The following is a 27,962-nucleotide window of genomic DNA, read 5'->3' on the forward strand; positions in this document are numbered from 1 at the left end:
ATTAGGTATATTTACAAAAAAAACGTACTTAAAAAAAGGTTTTTCTTATTGAGAAAGTGAAAATTTTCATACATAAGGGGTACATATAATACTTGAAAATATATTGGTAAGGGATTATTTAAATACCTCTTGTTAGCATGTGCTATATACAATTTTTACATGATGGACTCCCGAGAGTACATGCTTATCTCTCTTGCACATGAGTTGCCTTTGCCATTGTGTACACCTCCACCTACTTGTTCATAAACTTTGTATTTGAGGATACATAAATGGTTGACCACTTGGCATAGATCCACATGTCCATGTTAATCAATTTTCCCTTTCCATTAGAAGGTGTGAATTCATCCATGCATCCTCCTCATGTGATCACAAGTAAGGCATAAAGAGTCAATAGAAGCCAGAAAATCCAAAATATCACTACAACAAAAACAAGTGCCTTTGACACAGATTTTGAGGCCAACCGTCAAAAATTGCATCGAAATCCACGCCCTTATGAAACAGTCGAAAGACGCCTCAATATCTACGTCGATAATCATAGTTTTCAACACCTATTTCGACGCCTATATCGAGGACCATATCAAAAAAAATAAATTCTTGGACAGAGGACATGCAGCCTTTCCTGTGCCCAGTGAAAAGATGGACACATCCGCAACTAGACTGCCTGTCCTCTGCCCAAGAAGCGAGCAACACCAAAATAAACCGTGCTCCTGCAAAAATTTCGGCAGAGTTCTCTTCGTTATAACATAAAGTTTTCAAAAAAAACCATATATACGCCTCCTACATGATATCCATGTAGGATCTCACATGAGATTTAAGGCACAACTTGATGGAAGAAATGAAAGTAAAAACGAATTGAACTTCATAACGAACTTTGTGCAAAACCATAATCAAAACCATAACCATAACCATGATCAAAACCATAACGATAACCATAACCATAACCATAACCAAAATCATAACCATAACCATAAAGTTTGTTAAATTCATGCATAATTATCATAACCAAAACCATGATCAACACCTGTCCAAAACTATATATAACTTGTCCAAAACCATGATCAAAACCATCCATAACCATAACCATAACCATAACTATAATCAAAACCATAACCAAAACCATGATCAACACCTATCTGTGCATGTCTATACAAGAAAGAAACAGAGAGATGTGTATGTGTCTCACAAAACATATATAGAAAAACGACTGATGACTCGCGTGTCACAACCTACACATAAAGGGACAAGTACAAAATTAGTATGATATTACTTCACATATACTTAATTAATTAAGTCAACTCACACATATTATTTGTCTCGATCGAATCTCTCACCTCAATCGATCAGCGAGACTCTAAGGCCTCTCAGTCTACAGTCTCTCCTGCGGCAGGAAGATCATTCAATACATCATAAAAACCTTTCTGATATCCATCTGTCTCCTCGTGGCGTGTCGGGGCTCAATGCATTGCAAGATTCTGCGTTTATACAAAAAACAAAGTAATTAAGAATACATGATTCATCGCTCTTGAGAAAAAGCGCCATAGCTAGGAATGGATTGGAAACTCACAAACTCATAGCGAAAGGTGTCAAAGCCTCCGCTGCCAAGATGAGATGTGCCCCTAGTACCTTTGTGGCAAGATGCTGCTGTGTAAACCTCGTGTCCGCTGTCTCCTCCTCCTCCCTGATCTGCTACCACGACTCATGTGAGATTCCCGAAGGCTTCGGCGAGCCCTGCCTGAAAGCTTGACGAGCTGCATCTCGACGATGTTTCACGGTGTCCCGTGCAACATTCGTGATCCACCTCCTCGGAAGCTTTGCTGAACCCGGAGCAGGCCGATACTCTGTCATGATGGTCTCCACTATATAATTGATTTTGTTGTGGTCCTGATGAGTCCAAGATGTCATGATGGTGCTAGAAAACTGCACCTTCGCGAGCTGGCAAACCCGTTGTCTCATCTCACTCCCAACACTATCCATGTCAACCTGTCTATCTGGACGCACAATATAGACCTTGGAGACATTAGGATCATGTGCCCCCCAAGGTGTCCGAGGTGTGCTAAGAGGTGTGTCGAGAGGTGTGCCTGCGTAGGATGGGGGTCGTGAGTGAGGAGGGGTCGAAGCATCCATGGAGCCTCCTCCACAACAACCACCATCTCCACCTGACGATTGCCGAGATCGGCGAGTGCACCTATGAAGCGGAGATGCTGACGTACCCGCCTCTGTCGTACCCCTAGGTGTTGAAGCAGCCGTGATGGGAGACCTCGCAGGTGTCATACCCATAGGCGTCCCCCTCCCCATAGGCATCCCTCCATAGGTGTTGGACCCTCGGGTGTGAAGCCCGGAGGCATGGTACCTGTACCTCTAGAGACGCCTGTGCCATCTCAGTGGGCGTCATCTGTGTGACGAAGACTATAAATTCATCCGTACTCATAGAACTGGGATGTGGCGACTGGTCTGCCATACTAAAGTGTTGTACAAAGAAAGTTAAAGAAACCGTCAGAATACCTTTGTTTAAATTAAGAAAGAGCTTAATTGTAAATCAACATCTTTACACAAACACTTACAATCCTCGACTAGCGAGGCATCATCGATAAGATCTTGCACCATATCATCGTCTATCTCTAACTGCAGACATAACTCTGTCCCAACTCGTTCTGGTGGATTGTTTTCATCCATTGCATCTTCATCTACAAGTGTCATATCTGCCTCGTCTACGTCATCCCTCGTATATCTGTCAGCTTCCTCTGCCATACCTTCGTCTATCTCATCTAATGTCACAATAGTATCTGCGTTGTCTGGCAGACTTTCCTCAAGGAGCTCTTGCCCTTCAAATACTTGTTTATTTCTTGGAGCAACCTGAACCACAAACCACCATTGTGGCTCTCGAGGGTCCAGTACAAAGACCACTTTCTCGCAATGTTCGGGGAGCGCAAACGTGTCGCTCGCATCTACCCAAACCTTTGTAGAATCTATCTGCACAAGCTTGTTTCCATATTTGCGTACTGTTGCATTGCGGCCATAAGTAATCACATTGAACCACTTCACATCCAACAAAAACATCTCAAACCTTCTGAAGCTGACTTTCAAGATATCTAACACCAAACCACAGTAATCCAGGTGCTAGTGCTCTCACTCGTGTCTTTGGCATTTGCCCTGCTCTTTTGCATGAAACTAACCATTACCCCACTGTCAAACTTGTTTCTTCTTCTGTCAATTTGTTGTGTTCTGAAATGATTTCCATGCGGCCACAATGCCATATATGTATGATACCTCGAGTCACATCCAATAGCCAGCTCTTCCTCTTCTGGAGATATGGGTTCTCCGATCTGTCAAGCTGCTCTCACTGTCTTGTCCAACCATGCCATTGTAGGGAATTCATGTAGAGGAGCGAGATGGTCTGGCAAGGGTAAGCCTCTAGTCGTTCGGCTTTGCCTGAAATCGTGTCGCTCCTTATTGAGTCTCTCTTTCTCTTCTTCGTACCTTTCAAGCAATTTTTGCATTGGCTCTGAATTTAGTATACAGAACTTCATGAACTTTTCTCGCATGCCGTCATCCATTTTCTACGGCACCCCTTGCCCCTGCGGCTCCTCTCCCACCAATCTTGCATCCTCCTCATCGCTCCATAGTCGAGGAATTTTTGGGCCAGAAATGGATAGAAATTTGTTCATCAAGACAAGAGACTCTTGCACCAGCCATCCTTCTGCCATGCTCCCCTCTGGACGCGCTTTTTGGCGAACAAAACCCTTAAGTGTTTTCATGAAACACTCTAGAAAGAACATCCAACGGCTGTGGACTGTACATGCCACTGCAACCTCATCTACTACATGGACGAGCAAGTGCATTTGGATAGTTAGGCAGCTCGTGGGTAGATACTTCTCAATCATGCAAACTGCCTCAATGGAGTCATCCCTTGTGACTACAATGGATTCCTCTCGTATCTCCTTGGAAGAGATCCACCGCACTAGCTGTGAAATCTTGTATATGCAGGATCGGACTTCCTTCGTTAAACACCCCTTGATCCCAATTGGAAGAATAAATTGCACGAACTTATGCTAGTAGTGCAATTTTAGTCCTGATAGTTGATCGTCACAGGTGAATGCTATCTTGAGACATCGCATGCATCCTGCTGGCGTCCTGAACTCTGAAATCACCCTTTTGACTTGTCGTTCCTTGCTTTTTAGCAATATCCATGGCGCTCTTGGAAGCTTTGTTTGGCCCGCTGCATTGGTGAAAGGCCACAGCTTTGGCATCTTTCCAACTAATTGCAAATCATCTTGTGAAGCTCGATTGTCTTTCATTCCTATGATTGTCTTCTAGAGGAGCTCTCCCACATTCTTGAATATATGCATTGGATCTAGAAAATGGTTAATTAGTAGATCACCCTAGTACGGCAGCGTATGGAGAATGGACAAACGCTTCATTCCTGGAACAGGTTGCTCGTCATGTTGCTCCCATCGGCGACGCCACTCTTGTACATGCATAGGACGACATTCGACGCGACCAAGCTGACCTTCGTGCAAGTGATGTCCATCTGGAAGATAACGAGGGTGGCCTTGATAAATTGTCTTTTGAAGCGAGGCAGAATAGCAGACATCCAAAGACGGTCCGCAAATTGGACATGCATTGTATCCCAAAGTTGTAAGCCTTGCATTTATTAAAACATGATTTAGTACTACAAAAAGTGCTTGCGAATAGCAAGAATTTTGTAAATCATCCACCATTACCAAAAGCTTCACCGTATCCTAGCCAATCATGCATAGTCCACATAAGAAGTCCATGGATCCTTGCATGCTGTTGTGCTGCTGGTTCAACCGCATCTGCTATGTCAATCCCATGCCATAAATCCTAGAGCTCGTCCACTAGTGGTGCGAGATAAACAGCCGTGTTTTTTGCCTTGAACTTACCAGGCACAATCAAGCCTAATATCAAATGACCCTTCTTGATGGCAAGCCACGGTGGGAGGTTGTAATTGACAAGGAACACAAGCCAAGTGATCCATGACGAGCTTCTCAAGCCAAATGGATTGACTCCATCCATTTCCATGCCCAAACGCAAATTGCACGGTTCACTCTTAAAATGTGGCCAGGTATCTTCAATGTGTCTCCAAGCCTTTGAATCAGCGGACACCCTAAATGTTGCATCACTGGATCTATTCATAGAATGCCACTGCATCAACTTTGCAATGGAACCACAACAAAACATGCTTTTTATCCTCAGAATAATAGGGTTATGCCGCAACACTTTAGCTGGAACTGATTCGCCAACCGCATCTTATTGTTCCGCACTTAGGACACGAGAGACAATCTGCGAATTCATTGCGAAAAAGAATGCAATCATTTGGACATGCATGAATCTTGTTGTAGTCCAAGCCAACTGAGGTCAGTAGTCGCTTTGCGTCTATCCTGGAGGGGGGCATTTCATTGCCAGCCGGGAGTACTTGCTCCCGCAACAACCTCTTTAAGACACATTAAATTAAGACCTCCCCAAGCACGTCACCGTTGCACTCGGAAAATCTCTTTTGTAAGCTACATACCTAAACAAAGCAATGACGCTTGCATCTAACCACCCGTACACTGACTGCAGATTCAAAAACAACAGACAAGTATGAGACACAGATATTTTGACGCCTTCATAGATTGGTTGACGTGCCAACTTTCTCAACATGTCTTCAGGAGATAGATGCACGTCTTCTGGTGCTACTTCATTTAGCGTTCTCCTCACTTGGTTGGAGAAGGCATCCAACATATCCTCCATGTCGTCCTCTTGTGTCTGTAACCCCTCCTCTGTTTCCATCCTTGGCTCTGGATTGGTCAGACCTTCATACATAATCCTTTTTCTCTCTCTCTCAGATGTAGGTGTTATGTCACAAAAATCAATGCCCATTTTGTAGGAGTCGTATCGTAGATTCTGTACGGTTTCTCTAGCAAACTCTCCATACTTGTGCACATGCTCATTACATATCCTAGGCTTGCGCAGGATTTGATACTTGCAGAGCGTACACGAGTATGCAATCTTTTCCTCCATGTTAGCCGATGACGTTGCCATCTACAATGATTATGAATGTTGTCTCAATATATATACTCCTTACAATGTAAACTACCTTGCATTCTCTGGCCTTGCCCGATCTCCGCACACCTCGGTCCAGAGGTGTACGGAGATCAGGACCACCGGATCAAAATGTCGTCTTTATTGGTCAAATCCTATATGGGTGACACATGCATGCACACCCAGGTGTACATGACAATGCATGTAGTGGACAAAACCCCTTTGCCTCTTTTAGTTCCATAGTTTCTTCTAGAGGGAGAGAGAGAGATAGAGAGATAGTTTTTGTCCTTTTCACACAATTGGCCAGCATCCAAGCTAACTCTTTCACCACTGCTTTCTCTATCTACTACTATCTCTCTCTCTCTCTTTCTCTCTCTCTCTCTCTCTCTCTCTCTCTCTCTCTCTCTAGATCTCTCTCTCTTTCTCTACCTCTATCTCTCTCTCTCTCTCTCTCTCTCTCTCTCTCTCTCTCTCTCTCTCTCTCTCTCTCTCTCTCTCTCTCTCTAGATCTCTCTCTCTATCCATCTCCGTAGCTATCTCTAGTTAGTTCTCTCTCTCTCTCTCTCTCTCTCTCTCTCTCTCTCTCTCTCTCTCTCTATTTTTCTATCTTTACCCCTCTCTCTATTTCTCTATCTTTACCTCTCTCTCTCTCTCTGTCTATTCCTCTCTCTCTCTCTCTCTCTCTCTCTCTCTCTCTCTCTCTATATATATATATATATATATATATATATCACTCTCTATCTCTCTTTCTCTCTCTCTCTCTCTCTACTTCCTCTCTCTCTCTCTCTCTCTCTCTCTCTCTCTCTCTCTCTCTTTCTCTATCTCTCTCTCTTTCTCTATCTCTCTCTCTCTCTCTCTACTTCCCTCTCTCTCTCTCTCTCTCTCTCTCTCTCTCTCTCTCTCTCTCTCTCTCTTTCTCTCTCTCTCTCTCTTCTCTCTCTCTCTCTCTCTCTCTCTCTCTCTCTCTCTCTCTCTCTCTCTCTCTCTCTCTCTCTCTCTCTCTCTCTCTCCCTCTCCTACACATACACACACAACAATGTAGCTTGAGAGAGATAGAGAGAGGGAGGGAGATGGGGGGGGGGGGGGGGGGGGGGGGGAGGGGGAACAATACCTGCACTGCAGGTTTCCAAGAAGGGGCTAGATCTATGCGCGCACTTGTAGGCAAAAATGACCACCTGCGCGCAGGTGGGGTTTCTTTCACCATTTTTTTTCCATCGATAGACGTGTCGCTATACGCGTGGAAATACACGCTTTTCGACAGACATTGCCACATGTATTTCCACGTACATATCGACACATGCTATGCCCGTCGAAATGCATGTGGAAAGGTACGCTGCGTCGAAATGTTGCACGTCGAAAAGCACGTAGAGTGTTTTAGATATATAAAAATTCCTCTTGTACAATCTATTCTTTGGCCATTCATGTCTTTGGGTGGGCTTGTAGTTGCACAAAATCTTTGACATTTTTTAGTTATCTCTCTAGAAAGAATATCCATTCTGCATTGACTACTCCACATATAGATATCTTCTCAACCACATGAACCAAGAGGTGGACTTGACTAACAAGAACGGATCGGGTAATTGCATCCTCAAGGGCATACACTTTTTCCATGGCAAGCGTTCGAACAACATGAATGGAATCTATTTCAAGTTCTTTCAAGATTTAAAAATTACAAGATAACATACAAGAGTATCGACGTAGTGCATGTTGAGGATCTAGTGTATATAGAATAGTTAAGTGGAACACAGATATGATGTACCTTACCAACTTGGTGAGTTTGAAAGTAGTTTCCCTCACTTCTTGTCCCTACATGTGCACATACTCATAAGAGAAATGAACTACAATGTCAAAAGATTAAGACAATATATTTTTTTAGTCATACATAAAACATTACAAGACGTTATGTGCACTTGTGAAGGCTGTAGCGACGAAAACACACTGGGTTATTTTCCTCCCCAGCGTTGCTAAAACGTCTCTTCAAACGTCGCAAAGAAAACGTCCCTACAGGTGTCGCTATAAGCGTTGCTATATAGAGACGCATAAATTAAGTGATGCCTATAGCAATGTATATAGCCGCGCTTATAGGGACACTCATAGAGATGCTACAGAACCTCAAATAGAGATGCCTATAGCAATGCCCGGGAATAAACATTTTTGGGTGACAAGGCAATGAATGCCCTACCACCCATCAACTATATTGAACATGAACTTTTCAGAATAAAGATGCAAAACTGACAAAGGTATTTCGACAAAAGTGAAGTGATAAAATTAATACAATGACAAAATTACACACATCATAGGAAAAATCACTGGATTGTTAATCTTTGACCAAAACGTAATAGTTACAACACGATTTTCATTATTGAGAAAATACATCTTTGACCAATAATTACAAAAATGATGTACAAACGTCATCTCATTATACATGCTATGAAAAAAGAAAACTAGTGCTATCTAGCTACGGCTAGATTGACATCGTCTAGCCCGACGTCTCATCGCGTCCAAGCGGCATATCTGCCGGATTCTACAACAATGAGACTTTCTGTAAGTATAAACATATAATGACAAAACAATCTATATTTTAGATTATCATTAAAATACAACAAATGTAAGAGAGTAAAGTTAAATACTAACCATGCCGAAGCGAGAACTGAGAATGTCCATAAGGGCGTTTAAGCCCTTTCCGCCCACATACTTGCATCGTACAGTGTGGGGTCACGTCCTGTCATCGACCATTATTCAAAACATACAAAGAATATGTTATGTTAGAATTTAAAAGTACAATTATCCATAACTACCAAACCTAAAGAGCAATGCAAAAACAGTTACAAAGTCAGCCTCAAATGATGCCCACCTGCCGCTCCCCAAGTGGTGCAAGCTCTCTGCCTGTACTCGCGCTTTGGCTGCCTTCTTTTGTTGCTTCCACTTGCCAAGATTCTTGCGTGCTTCTTGCTTTGCATTTTTTCAATCTGCTTTGGCCAACCAATCTAGCATGTTCCACCCATGCTTTATTGATTTTTGCACTTCAAAATGCTTGTGCTTGCAGTGTTCGCACATACGCACCTTCATCATGTATTCATTGAAGTGCTCATCTCAATTTGAAATAAGAAACTCGTCATGCATCATGATGATGACTCTCTCTTTCAATTCATTTAGCACTTCATCGATGGGGGTACAGACTACAGGTGTCTTCAATGGAGTCTGGGCCCCGAAGCGAGGAGTGACGAGTGGTGTGTAGCGAGGAACGGCCAACAATCGTGCAAAATGTGGAGTAGAGGGCGATGCCGTGGTTGGTGTGGGGGCGGACAAAAAAGGGGAAGGTAAAGAGCCTTGACAACTACGAGGCGGTGTCAAAGCATCAGCGACGGCTTCTCCACAGCAATCACCACCGCCACCACTAGAGCGTCGATGCCTAAAAGAGTGTGTAGATCGTCTAATCGACACCAAACTCTCGGAGCGCACTTATTGATCTGATACGGAGGGAGACGTTAAAGGAGTGGAATGACGTGAGGATGCTCTAGAGCGATGGTGCTCCTCGTACCACCTCCTTTGCTCAGGATCCAAGGAAGAAAGAAACTGATCATCATCCATGCCTGCATTAAATACACAAACATTAAATCTGAAGAATAAATGGATAAGAAAATTTGAACAAATTATAATTTGATTAATCAAAATTTAAAATTTCACAAGTATAGCATAGAGACAAGAATGGACAAAACTCCACATGAATACAATATATATTATAAAAAGGAGCAAAATTGCTTAGATACAATGTTTATGGCTTTAAGAGGTCTCTCTCTCATCCTCGGATAACTAAGTATAACTCCCTATGTCTATATAGAGCTCTCCATTTAGGCATATGTCCTGCGTTTCATTTTGTAGGTCCTTCGCATGCATCCCATAGAGAGTGGCAGCATCAAGCTCGTCTAGCACGTGGCACCACCTCGGTGGCTTCCAAATCAGCATCCTCTCCGATCTTTCCATTGATGCCACTGTGATTTTCACATTATAGCCCTCATATATCCGTGCACTACAAGGGGATACCTCTATGACATACCACCAGCTTGGTGCAGACTTTTTAGGATGAAATATCACCTGCAAGAGCCACATAACTTACATGAGTGCTTCCAAACCCCCAGTCCTCTAAAGTTGGATGTTCAATATTTACAAAATTACTTGTTCACAATGCTCGGATAGCACAAAAGTGTCTCGAAGGTCGGTCCATTTTTTGGTTGGTGAGTCCACCTCAAGGAAACCTGACTCTCCTTTGCGCACAGTAGCATTGCAACCCTTCATGTTTATCTTGAACCATTGCACGTTGAACAATCCACAAAAAATTCTCTATAATCGATCCTCAGAATCTCTTGTAGCATACCGAAGTAAGTGAACCGTCGTCGATTAGATTGTTTGAGTTTTGCCATGATTCCACAATCTTGTGTAAAACGCTTTTTGTCGATCCGTTCCACCCTAAAACGTCAACCTTTACACCATGTTTCCGTGTATGAATTATATTACAACCAACAAAGATTATGAGTGGCCGTCTAACCATCTAGAAAGCCACGAAACGTACATTGCAAACTTACCTTGGTCGCGCAATCCCGAGGGTACTCCCACTCCTCCTCAGTCACTTGTTCTCCACATTGTTGTGCGCTTTTCAATTGGTCGTGCCACCATCTTAAGCTCATCAATGTTGGTAGGCTCTCAAGGCTCGTCGGATAATGTATTGGTGGTCATCTTCCCTGTCTCCACTCAATTCGTACCTTTTGTCACTCTGGTTTTGCATCCTCGTATTATGAAATCCACTTTTGCATCAGTGGATTGTGAAGCATGCACAATCGATTGATCTTAGCCTCTAAATCTTTCGTCATTTTCTTTTCAACACTAAGATTGCATATGAAAATCCTAGATATGCACTCATCATCTATGGTGCACCACAGCGTGTCTCGGGTACGATCAAATCCGTCTAGCCACTCTCCAATGTAAACTAGGGACTCTGATACCAGCCAACCCTCTGCCATGCTACCCTCCATGCATGCTTCTTACGCACATATCCCTTGAGCGTTTTCATGAAACGTTCTAAAAAGAACATCCATTTAGAATGCATTGTGCCTGCTATTTCCACCTCATCAACTATGTGAACAAGAAGATACACTTGACGGTTAGCATGGTAGTAGTAAAGTGTCTCTCGAACATGCATACAACATCCACAATGTTTAGTTTGGAGGATGGTATGGAACCTACATGGATCTCCTGTTGGGAGATCCATTACACCAACTTTGCCAATTTGTAGACTGTGGTATGGATGTCAAGAGACAAACAAACCTCAATCGCCACCGGTAAAATAAACTGCAAAACACGTCTAGCAATGGTATCAAAGTCCACACATGGATATGCTACACAGTTTCCACTATAATATACTCCACTTCAAACATACCTGACACATTTTATGCTAGTCCTGTGACTTCAAGCCAGCAATCTCCCCTTCTTTAGTGAAACATGTTCGGAGCGAGTGCGTTACACGAGTGGGCGTTCGCACGGATTGAATGATCTCTTTTACTTTGCGTTCTTAGTCTCTTGTCATAATTCATGGTACTTTAAGGAGTTTTATAGATCCATCCGGTGCTGTCTGTGGCCAGTATTTCTCCATACGATCCGCATTTCTAAGGTCAATTTTGACTCCCAGAGTATCTTTCTTGCCGATGAGATGGTCTAACAACAGATTACCCACATTCTTGAATATGTGCATTGGATCGAGCAAGTGATTGATCATGAGTGTGGGCCAATATGGTAACTCATACCATAGAGAGAGTCTCTTCATCCCTGGGGGCAAACCGTCATCACACATCTCCTTTTGCTCTAACCATGCTCGAGCAGACATCCTTGGTGGCTCTCTTCCCAAAAAACCAACATGTAACTCATGATTCTCTGGAAGATGCACTTGATGACCTTCGTAGATTTGCTTCTTCAGTGAGGACGCCCAACGTACATTAAGTCTAGGTCCACATGTGACACATGTTTTGTATTTGCTTGTTTGAATCCCTGCATGTATACACATGATAATAGATAAGATTGAGAAAACTAAAGGTTTATAGTGTTTGAGTTTGAGTATATATCACCTAAGAATACAATAGTTCTGGATAGTCATGAATGTTCCACATTAGAATGCCTCTGATCAAAGCATTGCATCGACCTGTGTGTCGGCTCATATCCACCACTTCTATGTCAATCCACACTTGGTGTAGCTCTTCCAATAGTGGATAAAGATACACATCCACATTCTTCACTTTAAACCACCCCGACATAATCAAGCTTAGAAACAAGTGCCCCTTTTTTGTAGTCAACCATAGGGAAATGTTGTAGTTGACCACGAGGGAATGATGCTAGGGTGAACATCAACTTACATTCAAAAAAATGCTCGATGTGAGGCAGTAAAGGAAAGTGTCACAAAACCTTCTATGGATTTTTTTGTCTGTGGAGGTCTACTCGATATCTCTTGGAATCACATTTCAGACACTTCTCCATGTCTATGTATTCCCCTAGGAGAAGAATGCAGTCGTTAGGAAAAGAGTGAATAGAATTTTAATCCATCCCCAAGTTTCACAAGATCTTTCTTGCTTCCTCTCTGGAATTGGCATCACATTATCAACTGGCAATATGTGCTCTTTGAGCAATCTACACAGTGAAAAAAGTGCGGTACACTTGTGTAATTTGATACATTATACATTTAGAGTTTTTATTGAAGTAAACACATTATAACAGATCACCTGAAAAGTGTTGCGATGCTAGTGTCACTCCATCCAAACTATGCCTGCATGTTGACAAGAACCAGGGGTGCCTTCAATTTAGACACACGTACTCCACCACAGAATGGCGTATCGGCTTCACTTCTCATGTCATCATAGATAATCCTTTTTGAATCCATGATCGTCTTGATCATTTCATTGATCTCAGGCTCAAGCATAGCCTCATTGAGACTATGGTCTGCACGATCACCCTCCGAGCTATCAAAGAATGCATCTTGTGGCCTCACATATGCTACTTGACCGAAGCGCCTGCTAACACATTTATTGGGTTGCAAGATTGCTGCCTGTTGGCCAGTGTCAAAGTCCAATGAGTTGTAATTCGCAACAACTCGATCTATAATAGATGGGTCAAATTCGTGAATGTGCTTCAAGGAAACACGTCTTGTCCATCACACAACATCTTTGTATTGATTACAAGGACATAAGATCCTTGTTGAGAGATAGGCGTTTCGGTTGGATGGCCCCACATCGTCATCACTACTCATAATGAATGTAAAAACGTTATAGCATGAACATAAATTTAATCTTCTATTGGTATCCTTCGTCTCTTGTCTCTCTCTCTCTCTTCCTCTCTCTCTCTCTCTCTCTCTCTCTCTCTCTCTCTCTCTCTCTCTCTCTCTCTCTCTCTCATTCTCCCTCACAATGAAGAAACCATAGATCACACTGTAACCTACCTCAAATTCTCTAGCCCTGTCCGATCCCCACACACCTCGGTCTAGAGGTGCATGGAGATGAAAATCATTGGGTTATAATCCCGTCTTTCTTGGTCAATGCCTATATTTGTGAGTACAAGAAATCTACACACCCACGTCTACATGACAATGCATGTAGTGGACAAAACCCCTTTGCCTCTTGTTTAGCTGTAGCAATTCATGGCAGCTTAACATCTCTTCACAGTAGTAGCTTCTTCGAGGGATTACTGTGCACATTACATGTCAGCCTTCATTCTGAGTATCATACCATTGAAAGCTTTCCAACTTAATGCCGCATTCGTGGAAAGGTAGAGAGGGAGAAAGAGAGAGAGATGTTTGCACTTGTGATCTTGCATACAACATCGCAACGTTTTTTGGAGAGAAAGAGAGGAAGAAAGAGAGCGAGATGTTTGCACTTGTGAGCATGAAAACAACAACATACGTAAACTCATGTGAGCTACATGCAAACTACTGCAAACATAATCATAAACCTAACTCTAAATTTAAAACATATTCCTGAAGCTAAAATTTAATATCAAAATTAAATCCAAAATCTAATCTTAAATCTAACCTAATCTCTCTCTCTCTCTCTCTCTCTCTCTCTCTCTCTCTCTCTCTCTCTCTCTCTCTCTCTCTCTCTCTCTCTCTCAAACACGCATGCACATATGCAAAACAAAAGTGCAAATTTTTCAAATGAAAATTGCTCTTGCTACGTCGTCCGCTTTAACTGCTCTAATTCCTACTCAGCACCACAAGTGCTCTCTCCCTCTCGCTCTCTCTCTCTCTCTCTCTCTCTCTCTCTCTCTCTCTCTCTCTCTCTCTCTCACACACACACACACACACACACACACACACACACACACACACACACACACACACAAGTCAGCTTGATATGTTGTGAAAGTTCTGAGTTATCCACTTTCCTCTTCTATCACTCAAGCGCAATAGAAGGAGATTGCTTTCAGCAACTAGTGTGGATGCCTTCCCTTTAAAACATTACAAAGCTAACTAGCTAGCTTCAAACACCTTTAATCTCTACAAAAAAGAGAAAGATGGTTGGGCCTCTTCTTCAGCTCTAAACCTTGAATCTTGAGTTAAATCCTAAACCTAACCCCAAAGCTCTAATATTAATTCTAAATCTAGACTCTAGTTTAAATATAAAAACTAAATCCTAAACCTGTGTCGACTCTCTATCTCTATCTCTTTCCCTATGTCTTTATCTATATATATCATAGTACGTCTATTTACAAAGATAGACATTGGCGAAGCTCTTCACCGACCAATGCACTATTTTCTTGGACAACGCAGACACTATATTAGATCCACAAGGAGTTTATCGGATTGGTCTCATAAATCATTTTGAAATTTTGAAGAAGTTTAATATAAAATTTCATTTTATATTCTCTCTCTTTCTCTATTTTTTAATCTTTACTCTCTCTCTCTCTCTCTCTCTCTCTCTCTCTTTCTCTCTCTCTTTTCCTCTCTCAATGTGTGTGTGTGTGTGTGTGTGTGTGTATGTGTTCTTTGTTTATGCATGTGTGCGTACATTCTTTGCTCTCTCTCTCTCTCTCTCAATGTGTGTGTGTATGTTATTTTTTTATGCATGTGTGTACATTCTCTCTGTCTCTCTCTCTCTCTCTCTCTCTCTCTCTCTCTCTCACACACACACACACACACACACACACACACACACACACACATACACAATGTGTGTGTGTGTGGGAGAGAAGGAGAGAGAGAGAAAGAGGGAAAGGGAACATGAGAGGAAGTAGAAGGAAGGAGATTACTTGGCTCTCCTTCCTCTCCTCGTGTGTGTGTGTGTGTGTGTGTGGGGGGGGGGGGGGAGAGAGAGAGAGAGAGAGAGAGAGAGAGAGAGAGAGAGAGAGAGAGAGAGAGGTGCAGCTATACTTGTTTCACTAGAGCCTCGAAACTCAGATATGAGATCTGAGTTTTTGGTGCTTGCAGATTATTTTTTTACCCTGTTAACCCTCACGGATCACAGACACCCTATCACCTACGACAGACGTTGTACTATTTACTTGGTAGAGTCAGGTACCGGAATTTTCGGTCCAATAGGAATGGTTAAGAGTGATCGCTGATGAGAGGTGCACTCTAAAACTGGAACATATAACGTTTGGGTAAGATTGGCTAAGTGTGGGCGCCCAAGTGTGAATGGGGCGAGCTCATATAAAAGTCAATTAAACCTAAAATTCAGTCATTCTCTCATTTGTGCAATTGAAGAGTGCTCTTGCTCCATCTCCATCTTCTTCTTCTTCATCTCCTTGTGTGTTTATGCGAGAGAGAGAGAGAGAGAGAGAGAGAGAGAGAGAGAGTGGGCGATCAAGCATTGCGGCGGCACAACGGCGGCGAGGCGGTTGAGCACGGCGTAGCGGCGTCTCCCTCTTCTTCGCGGCGAGGAATCCTCCACGAAGCAAGCGTAGAGCGGTGAGTGACACACCATCGTCATCTTTGAGCTTACTAGTTTAGGCTTGTTGTGTGCTTGGAGCCATTTGTGGCTCGCACGCGGTGTATCGCCAAGTTCCTTGCATTGACACGTGCGACATACGCACATATTTTTTGCGCCGTTGTCCGGGAATGCCATTTACTAAGCTTGAATGGCACTCTCTGCTTCTTTTGTGGTGAAATTTCAATTGTAGGAAAGGTAAGGAAGGAGGGTGTGTGTGTTGAGAAGAAGGATTTTGTGTTATACTTTGTATTTTTTTTGTTAATGGAGTTTTCAAAGATACTGTGTTTATTCTCTGTGTATTAAGGTTGTTAGTTTTCTGTGTGATGTAATGTACAATAAGTAGGAAGTAGATCTGTGAGAGCTAATAGAGTGTGTTAGTGTGTAACAGTAGGTGTATTAGTTAGAAGTAGGTAGATAGAGTGTGTGTGTGTGTGCTCTCGCACAGGCAGCGGCGACCTTATCCTTTAAAAAAAAAAAAATAATAATAAATAAATTTAAAGGTAGGACTGAGATCGGGAATATCTCCCAGACCCAAGCCCAGACCCAAGCCCAAGCTCACGCTCAAGCCTAGCCCTCAGTCGCCTTTTAAAATTACGAATTTTAGCTTCACACGTAGCTAAAATTTGATTTTTTGAGGACCAACGGAACTTCAGATGCCTGAAAATTGTGTTGTAAAGCACACAGCGACCCTCTAAGTGGTACGCTTGTTTTGAGCCATCACACACTTTAATCAAAAAAATCAAACAATAAAAAACATTAAAAACATAAAAAACACTAGTGAACACGAACGCTTAAAAAAGGTAAGCGGTTAACCTTCGAGGTTATTCGCCGATGCTTGTAGGGTGCCAAAGGCACATGCATCTGCGCTTTGGTCGTGTGCTAGAGACGGAGCAACTAGAGAGAATTTCGACTTACGCGAGTTCTCAATATCCACCTACTTTAGGTTTTGGGCCCTCGGCGGGGACCCAAGGCAGTACAAACCAAGACCCGAACATAGCGGCTAGTGACTCTTCCTCTGACTACGACGTCATGGAGGGTTTCCAAATGCCTAATCATGATAGCTCAAGCCAAGACATGCATGCCATGGACCGGCGGTCCGGGTTGAGCGTGATTAGCCACTTGAAGGAAACCTTTAGTAGAGCCACTCGCTCTGAACATGGAGCTAATGATGTAAATGAGGGAGGTGGAGAAGTAAATTCTCCATTCGTGACCAACCTAGACCCTATGTCCTTAGAAAATGTGCATGTGAATACTTCATTCACTGCACCTCCTGACTCTTTAAAGTTATTTCCCTCCGAGGTCATATTACCCGATGATAGAAGCCTTGTTGAAGTGCAAGAGGTTGAGCGATATATCTTTGCAGCGAGGGAAAAGGAAGTCGAGAGCTTACGTAAGGCAGAGCAACGAAGAGAGTTAAAATCTAAAGGTCCTATGTCAATATCTTTGCTAAGAGAGCTATCGAGTGCTCCTGACTTAGCAACCGCTAAGGGCCAACCCCTAGAAAGTAACATTGCATCTACCTCAAGGGACACCCCTAGAACCTCAATCCTAGATGGAGTGTTCTTAAATGAGAACTGGGAGTACGAACTACAAACGGAAACTCTGACCGACCTATACACAGGTCATACCTATCACGTGGGTTGGTTAGATGTCCTATAATCCACAATGGGTGCTACTAGTATGGAGGATCAACAACAAAGAGTTTGTGAGGTCATCCATAGAGTCATTGAGTTAGAGAGACAGAACAAGGGGATCAACATGCCTTCAACGGGTCTCATGAGATTCTTAGATACAGGAAAGGCTAAAAAACCGACCTTATTGCAAATGGAGACTCCCTCGGTAAGTCCGATGGATCCCTCATATGTTGTTTTGCCAGGGGTCTCATTGCAATCTGAGCCCACAAGTGATAGCTTCACCTTTCCAAGTCTAGCTCATCTTTCCCTTGATGAAACCATGGCTACCATGCCTACCCCAATGATGGGCATGCCAAGGAACATGCCATGGACCTCATTTGTTAGTAAAGCACCTCTACATGGTAGCTCAATGCCTGCAATAGTACCTACAAGTGTGTACCAATCGTATACATCCATGGGTCCTCATACTCATGTAGTCCCTACTCCTCCCATTGTTTCAACTACCTATGCTCCACAACCACAACACCCAAGTTCTTATTTCCATGGGACTATACCGGCTAGCATTAGTATGTCACATCCGACGTCTCATATGCCTAGGGCCACACATATGAACTATGGACCACCACATGGCACAACATCGTACACAACGTGGAACCCAAGGGCTTCCTATGCGCCAAGCCCAATGCCAATACCTACTCCACAAGTAGTCTCTGGAGCGCCTTCACCCACGGTGCCTGCTCACTTAGGTGACTTGGCAACATTTGCTCAAGCTATTGGTCGATCTATTGCTGAGAATATGTGTAACACGCCTGATAGAGAGCCTAGAAGTAAGGCAGTACAAATAGCCAAGCTCACACAAAAATTTAGTGGAGACGGGGATGTGAGAAAGCATATCAAAGTGTTTGAACAAATATGGGATTCTCTAGGAGAACACAATGACCTGCATAAGAGCAATGCTTTAAGCCTAACCTTAAGTGGAAAGGCCGGGGATTGGTATAGAACCCTAAGGGTGGAAGAAAAAATGATTTACACTACTCTTAGGAGACTGTTCTTGAAAGAATACATACGAGAGGGACAACTTTGGGGTGTAGCCTCTCAGCTCCAAAAAGCCCAACGAGAGGAAGGAGAGTCGGTGAGAGATTTTATTAGTCGTTTGAAGCATTTGAATTCTCGTTGTAATCCAAATGAGCACTTCAACAATAACCAATTGCTCGATAGATTCATTTGGGGATTATGAAATGAGGATATCTACAATGGCCTAGTCATTAGAGGTATCACCACTTGGGAAGCAGTCACCACCAATGCAATCCAATTGGAGGACAATTTAATGATTCAAGGAGAAAGAGTATCTGTTGAGCCTAAATCTATTAGCTCGCAAGCATCAGGGCATCAGCCAATGACCCTAAAGCCTATTGCTAAAGAGCCAAAGATATCTGAGATGACTTTAGCAGATCTCACCAAGGCTATTCAAGAGTCTTAGAGACAATCATGCTCCGCAAAACAATCATATGTATCCAAGAAGGGAGCAGCAATGGTGCTCAGTATGCTATGTACCGCATAGTACTAGTGAATGCTCTACTTTTAGAGTGAAATTCAATGGGAATTGCAATGCATGTGGGAGGTATGGTCATCAAGCTAAGGATTGCATAGTATTTAAGTACGCGATGGCCAATAGACCAACCTTAGCATGGACAGACACACCTCGAGTGCGTGCATTGATGCCGGCCCCACCTCTTGAACAAACAACACAACACATGGTCCCTAGGGCCCAAAATGTTTTTCAAACAACACCCTTACCACCTCCAGTGCTAGGACCGCAACCACCACATCCAAGAATCACTTCTGTGAATCAAGTGGGTTGTGAGTCATCTATTGCTTGTTTGGAAGGTTGTGAGGGATATAGATCCTAATATTGCCTATGGTATGGATGTGCTTGAAGAAATTCTACAATACTACATGAAGGACTATTGGGGGCAAGTCAAACCTGTATATCAAGTAGCTACTCTTGCGGCAAGAGGCCAAAATATCAATTACACTGCTAAGAGATCACCTCTTCAATTCTATGAGTGTGGAGGTCCACATCGTGTAGACGAGTGTCCTATTAGGCTACAAAAGAACGCCACACTAATGCAAACCAACCAAGTGAGCACGTCTACAATGCCAATACTCATGTGTAATCAATGTGGCATAGATCATTTGATTGCCCAGTGTCCAAATAATCCAAATGCACAGAAGATCACGCCATTAAACTTGATTGAAGTTATCGAGGAGCCATCACAAAGTACACTTGTGGTATCTAGTAAACGTACTCACACGATCGATGCTCCAAAAACAAAATTATATTCTTGAGGAAAGAGACACGACATCAATTGCTCAATCTCAGAAAAAGAAGAAAACACGAAGAAAGAGATCGCAAAAAGCAGCGAAGTCAGACCCCAGTTCAAAGACCAACATAGGGACTGGTGACAACCCCGTATATATGAACGACGCTGAAGAAGATTCTGATTCAAGTGAAACCATGGAGACCAAAACGACCACTAAGATAGAAACGAACAAGGAAGATCTTCATGAGCGACAATGGTTAGGATCCAAGAAGAAGATAGGAACTTATCCAAACCCTACAGAGGAGATTGAGCGACTCAAGGAATTAAGGATTTTGGTAGAAGATACCCAAAGGGATCTAGAACCAGCACCTAGGAAGATCTAGATTACAGACACCATGTTCCCTACGCAACATCAACCTCACCATGTCCATAGACCCTTAGCCATACCTAGTGTCATCCAAGAAGAAAGTGACTTAAAGTCATGGGAAAGTGGGCGTACTCACTTCTTGATGGAAAGAATGTTTACAGAGGGACTACTTGATCCTATCGAAGAAATGGAGATCCCATCTTCCCCACATTAAGGGACTCAAGTCCAAAAGGTGCCATTAAACATTGCCAAATTGATGGATTTCATGTCTTCAGAAGTTAGAACCACCATCATGTCCAAACTATATAATGATCTTGAGCTAGTCTCAGCTCTTTGAGCCTTTCTCAATGAAGAACTAAAGTTTGGACTACCACAATTTGAACATATGGATGGAGCTGGGGAGATGCCAACAGAGGAGGAACACTGAGATCCACAACCCATCCTAGATGAGAACCTTGTTATAGAAATACTTGTTAAAAAGTTGGGACAATACTGCAACCATACCAATCACTACTAAGGGATTAACTGTGAAGGGAATCCTTGATGGTGGCGTTGGGGTTAGCATTGTGACAAAATTATTGGGAAACTATGGGAAGACCTCACCTTGTGACCACAACCATAGTAGTGAAGATGGCCAATGGGTCTATTGTTAAACCTATTGGGATGCTAGAAGATCTCAAGATCAAGGTCTTTGGACATAAAATAAGGATTACCTTCATTGTTATGGATTTCTCCAAACACACTATGGCATCGGAGATGATCTTAGGACGTCCTTTCATGAGGGAAGAAAAAATGGTGCATGACTGGTCTAAAAACCATTTCTACTTGCAGTTCCAAGATTTTGTCATTCGAGTGGATCTTGTTACTGGTCGAGCACATCCTCTAGGAAGCAGGTTTATAATTGATCATAGATATGACACAACAGTTCACTTGGCCCCATTGCAGTATTGTTACAGGTGTAAAGCAGACACTGATGTTGGGGAAGATTCTCCTTATATGGATGTACTACCTGGGATGACTGAGTCGGACAATGTGGATTGGGTCCACCTAGCAGCAACCATAGACACTTGGGTAAATAAGGGGATGACCTGGGTAACACCTGAGGGGGATGAAATGCTCATACCCTTAAATATGCTACAAGCAATGTATATAGCTTCTGACAAGACTCGTCCTAATATAACGAAGAAAATATACAAGTGGGTCCCTAAAGCTTGTTTAGCGACCCTAGCTAGTGCTGAAAAACAAAAGCCTTGTAAGAAACGTCCCACTGGCCCCAATAAATGTTGTGTTGGATTCCTAAAAAAACTATTGGAAGCCCAAGGCTACTATCAAGAAAATGATCAAATCTGGGTGCAAAAACGTAGATTGTGTTCCTATCTGTCACCTGAACCATGTGAGCCCAATCCCGTAGCTCCAAAACGAATCAACAATCGCGGAAAGAAAAAAATCACAAAATGCTACACACCCGCTCCAGAGCTAGTTTGGGTACCGAAAAAAGAACGATTTGTTCCACCTAGCTCAGGAAGGGGGGAGTCCCATGAAGCTTCTAGCTCCTCATGTAATGCATCCATAGAGGTAAAAGATTCTCCACAGCCTCCACCTACAATAGTGGACCTCCATAAAGCTACAAAGAATTCCACACCTCCTAGTGTTCAAGAATCAAGTGATGAACCACTTCAATTTCTATCCTGGGGAAGTACCTTACCACCCTTGCAACTCGACGAGGCACCTAAGGTAATAGAAAACTACTGGCAAAAATCCTCACCTATTACCAACTGGAACAATTGCTTTCAAAAGGTGACGAGCACATTTCAAACTGTATGATCTACCCAAGGAAGGAGGGAGTGTTTTCTGACAGTCATCATTCACTCACTCCCCTCTCAACCTTCCTCCCTGACCTCTCAATCTCCCAATCTTAGGGAATGTACATATAAAGCCTTATACTCACAAAAAACAAAAATAATAAAGAGCAAGAGCAATTAGCAAACGAGTATGCACAATAAAAGTCAAAACATTGACCCAAACCTACACATTCACATCCGTACACTGAAACAGAAACCTATGTCATAAAAAACCTTTGATCCTCATCACTCGAGTGATGGAGGGTAGGTAGGATTATTACAATAGGAGTGTTTCTGTTTTAGAGTTGAGTGATTAGCAAAGTTCTTTCTTCCCACTGATGCGCCTCATGGAGGTATTCTTTGTGTTTCCTCGTGTGTACAGGAACGTGTTGCTGTGGGTAGGATTTGGACCTTCATGGAATCTTTCTCTCGTTCACACTTCAAATCAAGCACGACCATCAACACAAACATGTGTTTCTTGTCCATTAGCATTGCCTCTTATCCTTTTTGCATCCATGTTTGTCTGGTTTGATTGTGATTGGTAGCATAATATTCAGCGCATTTGCTTAGTACCAAACATGAAATTCAATGTAATTTTTTGTCATAATCACTTGTCTAGATTTAAAAATCAAGCAGTCCGACTAAGCTAGTTTGACCAAGTTAGGCGTTACAGATCTTCTCTTAATACCATGGGGAATGCCTTTCTAATAATCAATGGTTACTTAGGTTCTTACTCCGATTTAGGAAGCATTGCGTGAAATGTACTAGGGCTTTTTAGTGGGCTTAGTCCCTATTGACCTTTAGCTTACGTATTATAAAGGGAGTTTACTAGTGTGATGAGCCTGGGAAGGTGTAACAGTGTTATATGACTCCCCAAAGTTACAAAATCAAAATGCTGAAAACGAAAAAAAAAAGTGCCACAATCTAAAATCTTAAGCTGGAAAAGAAATCCCATCTTGATTTGGTACTTCACTCACATGTATCGCCTATGGTACTAGAGCCCTAGAGGTTCCCAGTGTGGACGTCGCTTTTCCTCGAAAAGCAAAAAACCCAAGGCATACAAAATAAGCACACACATCAAAATTGAAACAATGTGAAAAGACTTTGGGGGGTCAAAGAAAAGGTAATCAGTCAGGCGATGATTTCATGAGCAATTCCTTTTATCGTAGCTTAACTACTGATAGCCATTTTTTGGCTGTCCAAATTGCCATAGTGAGCTACCTCACCCTACCAAAATTACCCAAACACTGTGGCTATCCCTACCATTTTACTGTGCATAGGCGTGTGTGAGTTATGGGACTTTCCCCATATTTTCTTAAAAACCCTCAATTAGCTAGTCACTGGGCTAGTTGAGCCAAACAAAAAAGAGGTATATTATGGCCTCTTTGTGTGTAAATATTTCATTGTATATAAGGCCTAAATATAAGGAATTTTCATAATTATTTTGGTATTTATTTAAATATTTATACTTAGGTGTGTGTTATTTATGCTATGTACATTGACTCACCATTACCACAATTTTTCTTACCATACTCTTTATTCCATAAAGAAACAATTTGATGCAAGCTTCTCTTATTTTTGGTGTAACTCCATCCCAACAAAAATCCAAAAAAGCTAGTTTTATTTATGTGTATAGTTTTTCACTATTGTGATTTTTTTTCTTCCTACATCTATTCTCTATTACTCTCATAAATTAGAACACCAAAAATATTCATATTTTTATGGTAGACTTATAATAAGAGAGATTTATTTTGACCCCTTTATATTTTTTTCACCTGTATTATTTATATTTGACATGCACATATTTTTTTAGACCCCTCAATATTTGATTTCCTTAGTTGTACTATTCATTTAATTATATCATGATTTCAACAATATATTCAATTATAGACCTACCAAATAAGGTCAAGGGTATGTGGCATTCATGCATGCACTATCGAGGGCTCACTCTTGGAGGCATTCAAAAGAATCATCCAAAGAAGGACCCCACAAGGACTTTGTGCAGTGGAAAACGGCAGTCGGTTTTGCTGAATTTTCAAAGGTCACTTTCTCTCCGAATTTGAAAAGGTGATACAAACAAAAGTGGTAGCTCATGAGCTAAAATTTTACCTCAAATGTTTTCATATTTTTTTGAGCTACAAGCTGTGAGCTATGATTTTATTGGTGGACCCCAGTTTGCCCATGCTATGTAGCCACACTCCCTCTTCCACTTTATCATTTTTCTCTTTCACACACACTTCCCCACTCATCATCACCACCTGTCTCACCACTCCTCTCTGGACCCTACTCACCTTCTTCTCAACCCTGAAGAATAAGAGAAACCATGGTGAACTCATGTCTCCTACACACACTTCCATTCCAAAACTGACCACCTAGTCTCATTTTTCCTTCTCCATATTACCCATATCTATCAAAAAAACCACAAAATTCAAAATCTTCTCTTGAAAGACAGCATCATGGTGATTGATTACTCATATTTAATTACCTTGGCTCCCAAGGAAGGTCAAGTGTGGAGAAAAAATGTACCGTCAAAGCTAGTGGACCGTCAACAAGCGTCAACATTGACCCTACTCAAGATACTTGGAGCATCAACATTGTAAGAAATCCATATTTTCTTACCTATTAAGAGTTTTTTCTTCCTTATTTGTATCCTACATGGATACTCCCATTGTAAATATCCAATTCCATTTGTAAATCAATAAAAATAGTAACTCTACTAATTTACTAACACTAACCTACTATGAAAAGTCCTATCACCTCCACTTCTCTCCTCTCTGTCTTCTTCATCTATCTCCACCAACTTCTTCATAATTTCAAGCAAAAGAAATTAGATAAGTGCTGAAAATATAACCCAAGCATCGTTAGAGGAGTAACCCTAGCCCTCAAAATTGCTATAAAAGGAGGGTGTAGCTAGCCCAAAAGGGGAGGAGCTATAAGCAAGAGCACTATGCTATAGCTTGAGAAGCCAAGCTCAACCTCTCTAGAAGGATCTCTTGAGTGGAATCTCATTGTCTTATGCATATGCATGTGTTGTAGTAGGGGTGATTAGCAAGGGAACTCTATGCCATTGTAAGAGAGAGTGATCAATCAATTGAGAGTAGGAAATCTATCATTTCTCCTACTAGTGTAAGCCCAACATTTGCTGAATAAAGGAGGGTGGATTTGGACTAAGCTTGGATACTTTGTCTCTCTTCCAACGTGAAGTAATGGACAACAATGATGTGTAAGTGTCTTGGTGTTTTTTAAGTTCTTGATAGCTTGTCTCTGGGTGTTGTCATCAATTTACCCATAAATGCCACATACTGTAAGAGGGCGACAGGGTGGAGAGGACTCCCCTGGTCTTAATACAGTGATTGGGTTTGGCTTTTCTTGTGATGTGTTGTGGTGTAATTTACTCAAGCTATGTTGAACAAATGCTAATCTCACTTTGATTGGTCATGACAGATTTGTAAGAAGGTATTAATGCAACAAGCATCCCCTCCCCCTTATCTCTCTTTCTTACATATATAATTGTGTTTTCTTGATCACTACCGATACATTTCAAAGTATCCTGAGCACTATCGCTCTCTCTCTCTCTCTCTCTCTCTCTCTCTCTCTCTCTCTCTCTCTCTCTCTCTCTCTCTCTCTCTCTCTCTCTCTCTCTCTCTCTCTATCTATATGTGTCCTAGTTCGCATCCAAAACTAGGTGGTGCCCCAAATTTCTGTAGGGTTAGGTTGCGGATTTGTGCGTGTGTTTGTTGTTTTTTTCCAACCCCAACCCAATTGAGCAGCACGGGAGCCTAGAAGAGTGCTTAGAGGCCACTCTTCTTTTTGCCCATCCCGGACCGCCTCAAATTGGTGCCCCCACTGAGGAACCAACTTGTGTATGTTGCTGTGTAGGATCAATCTTTAGAATAGTGAAGTAGTTTGCATGAATCACGAGAATTTGTATGATCTTTTCATTCCGATTGCAAGGCAAAAGGTACACATAATTGTTAGTACTAAGTTGCAATTTCAACGTGTAATTCGTAGAATTTTAGGTTCTCTTAGGTTAGCTGAAATAAACGCTTCGGTAAATCCTTTTATTTTGCCTCTCATTAGGTACGACCTTAGTTTGGATGTCTATATTTTTGTTTTGTTTTAAGAATTAGGTCATGCATAGACCATGGATAATGGCCCAGGAATAGAGGTTTTCCCCTTTCATTTCACTCCACAGATTAGAGTAAACATTGCAATTAGTAGAAACATCCATTTTCAACAACGTATGGTGTTCATGTTTGGTGCCCAAAGAGTAGGAGAAATTCTCGCGTCACCAAACCCTGTCATTCTACCTCTTATTGATTATCATAGGTCATTTGATGTGAATATTTTTATTTTGTTGTAGAATAGATTGCAATTTAGAAAATATTATTGTGTAAATCTTTTAAAGAAAAAAAAAACAAAAACGCGTCACTTTGAAATCAATTAAATGGAGAGCCAACGCCAAATGTCTAGATATCCTCTTTTCTTTGGAGAGCGTGGAGAGGATGCATAATTATTTTTAGCGAATTTCAAGATGTCTTGCCATATCAAGAGGATAGTAACTGATCAAGAACGTGTAGAAATGTTTGAGGTGGTCCTTAGGAAAGATGCTAGCACTTGGTTTGACTCTTTGCCTGAGGAAGTTAAGGGGAATTACACAGAAGTTCTAAATCGTTTCAAGAAATACTTCTTTGATCCCCAAAACACTCAAAAATTATGGCAAGACATTGTTTCTCATAAGCAAAAAGACTTAGATGACTACTACTTGTAGAAGCAAGAGTTTCTATGTCTTTGGGCTCTATGGATACGAAATGTTTCTAACCTTGGTGATGGTGAAAAATTTCTAAAGAAGGAGAGGTTCATAGCCGGACTCTTTCCTGACCTTAAGGTAAAAGTTGAGGTGGGTGCACCTGCTACTTTTGATGCAGCGGAAACTAGGAGTGCTGAGAAGTATAGAAAACTCAAGTGCTTTAGGGGAGAGGTTCCAATAGAAGGTCTTAGATCCAAAGGTAAGTCACAAGCATCAACATCTAGGGATATTCCTGAGGTAACAGCAGAAGTGATTGAGAAGTTAGATGAATCTTTAAGCAGCTTGTCAATTCACCTTGCACAAGCTGTAGGTCCAAAGGGACAAGCAAAGAAGTCTGAAGAGCGAGATTCACGACCTAGGAGAGTCTTGCAATGTTGGAATTGCGGTGAGTCTGGACATGGGATGTATAATTGTCCTTGGCCCCGTGAGGAGCCAGGGAGACCTAGCTTGAATTACCCAGTGATGAATGCAGGTGACGGAACTGGTCAACAACCAAGGCTTCTACAAAAACCAAATGGACGAAGACCACCTCCACAAGGGGTAGAAGGAGTTCCACCTTTGCCAGATCCAAATGTGCATGTGGTAGAGGTGACAAATTCAAATGAGGTTGACATGGAAGAAAATGGCATTAAGCCTGGCCGAGGGAAGGGTAAAGAGAAAGAAGGTGTCACATCACAGAGTGACCATGGACGAGGCAAGAAGGAAAAGGAGACCAAGGAAGCTAAGAGGACTCGACGTCGTATCAATTTCCAAGACTTCCCTCTTGGACATGGTATGGCTCCATACAACCTGTTAGAAGACATGCGAGGTAAGGGTCCTGATATTTCATGGCCTCAATTCCTTGCATTATGCCCACAAGTTAGAAGGGATTTAACAAAGGCATTTAGCACTAGGAGAAAGGTAAAAGAGAGTGTGCCTGTTGTAAAAATTGCACAAGCTGAAATGAATGAGAATATTACACCTGTGCTAGATTGTTACATCA

At 42.1% G+C, this 27,962-nt stretch overlaps 1 protein-coding gene across 1 annotated transcript in view; it reads right to left on the reverse strand.

The window, feature by feature from the left end:
- Nucleotides 1-9,135: 9,135 nt before the first annotated feature.
- LOC147462101 (uncharacterized) overlaps nucleotides 9,136-27,962 on the reverse strand; it is a 61,477-nt gene continuing 42,650 nt past the window's right edge. The window contains exons 12-13 of the mRNA XM_086507075.1: nucleotides 9,584-9,635; nucleotides 9,136-9,454 (exon numbers count right to left, since the gene is read on the reverse strand). Of these exons, the coding sequence (XP_086363201.1) occupies nucleotides 9,136-9,454; nucleotides 9,584-9,635 (371 nt within the window). The remainder of the gene's footprint in view (nucleotides 9,455-9,583; nucleotides 9,636-27,962) is intronic.

The sequence above is a fragment of the Adiantum capillus-veneris genome, chromosome 3 (assembly GCF_014529385.1).
Source record: "Adiantum capillus-veneris isolate H3 chromosome 3, ASM1452938v2, whole genome shotgun sequence".
NCBI lineage: Eukaryota > Viridiplantae > Streptophyta > Polypodiopsida > Polypodiales > Pteridaceae > Adiantum > Adiantum capillus-veneris.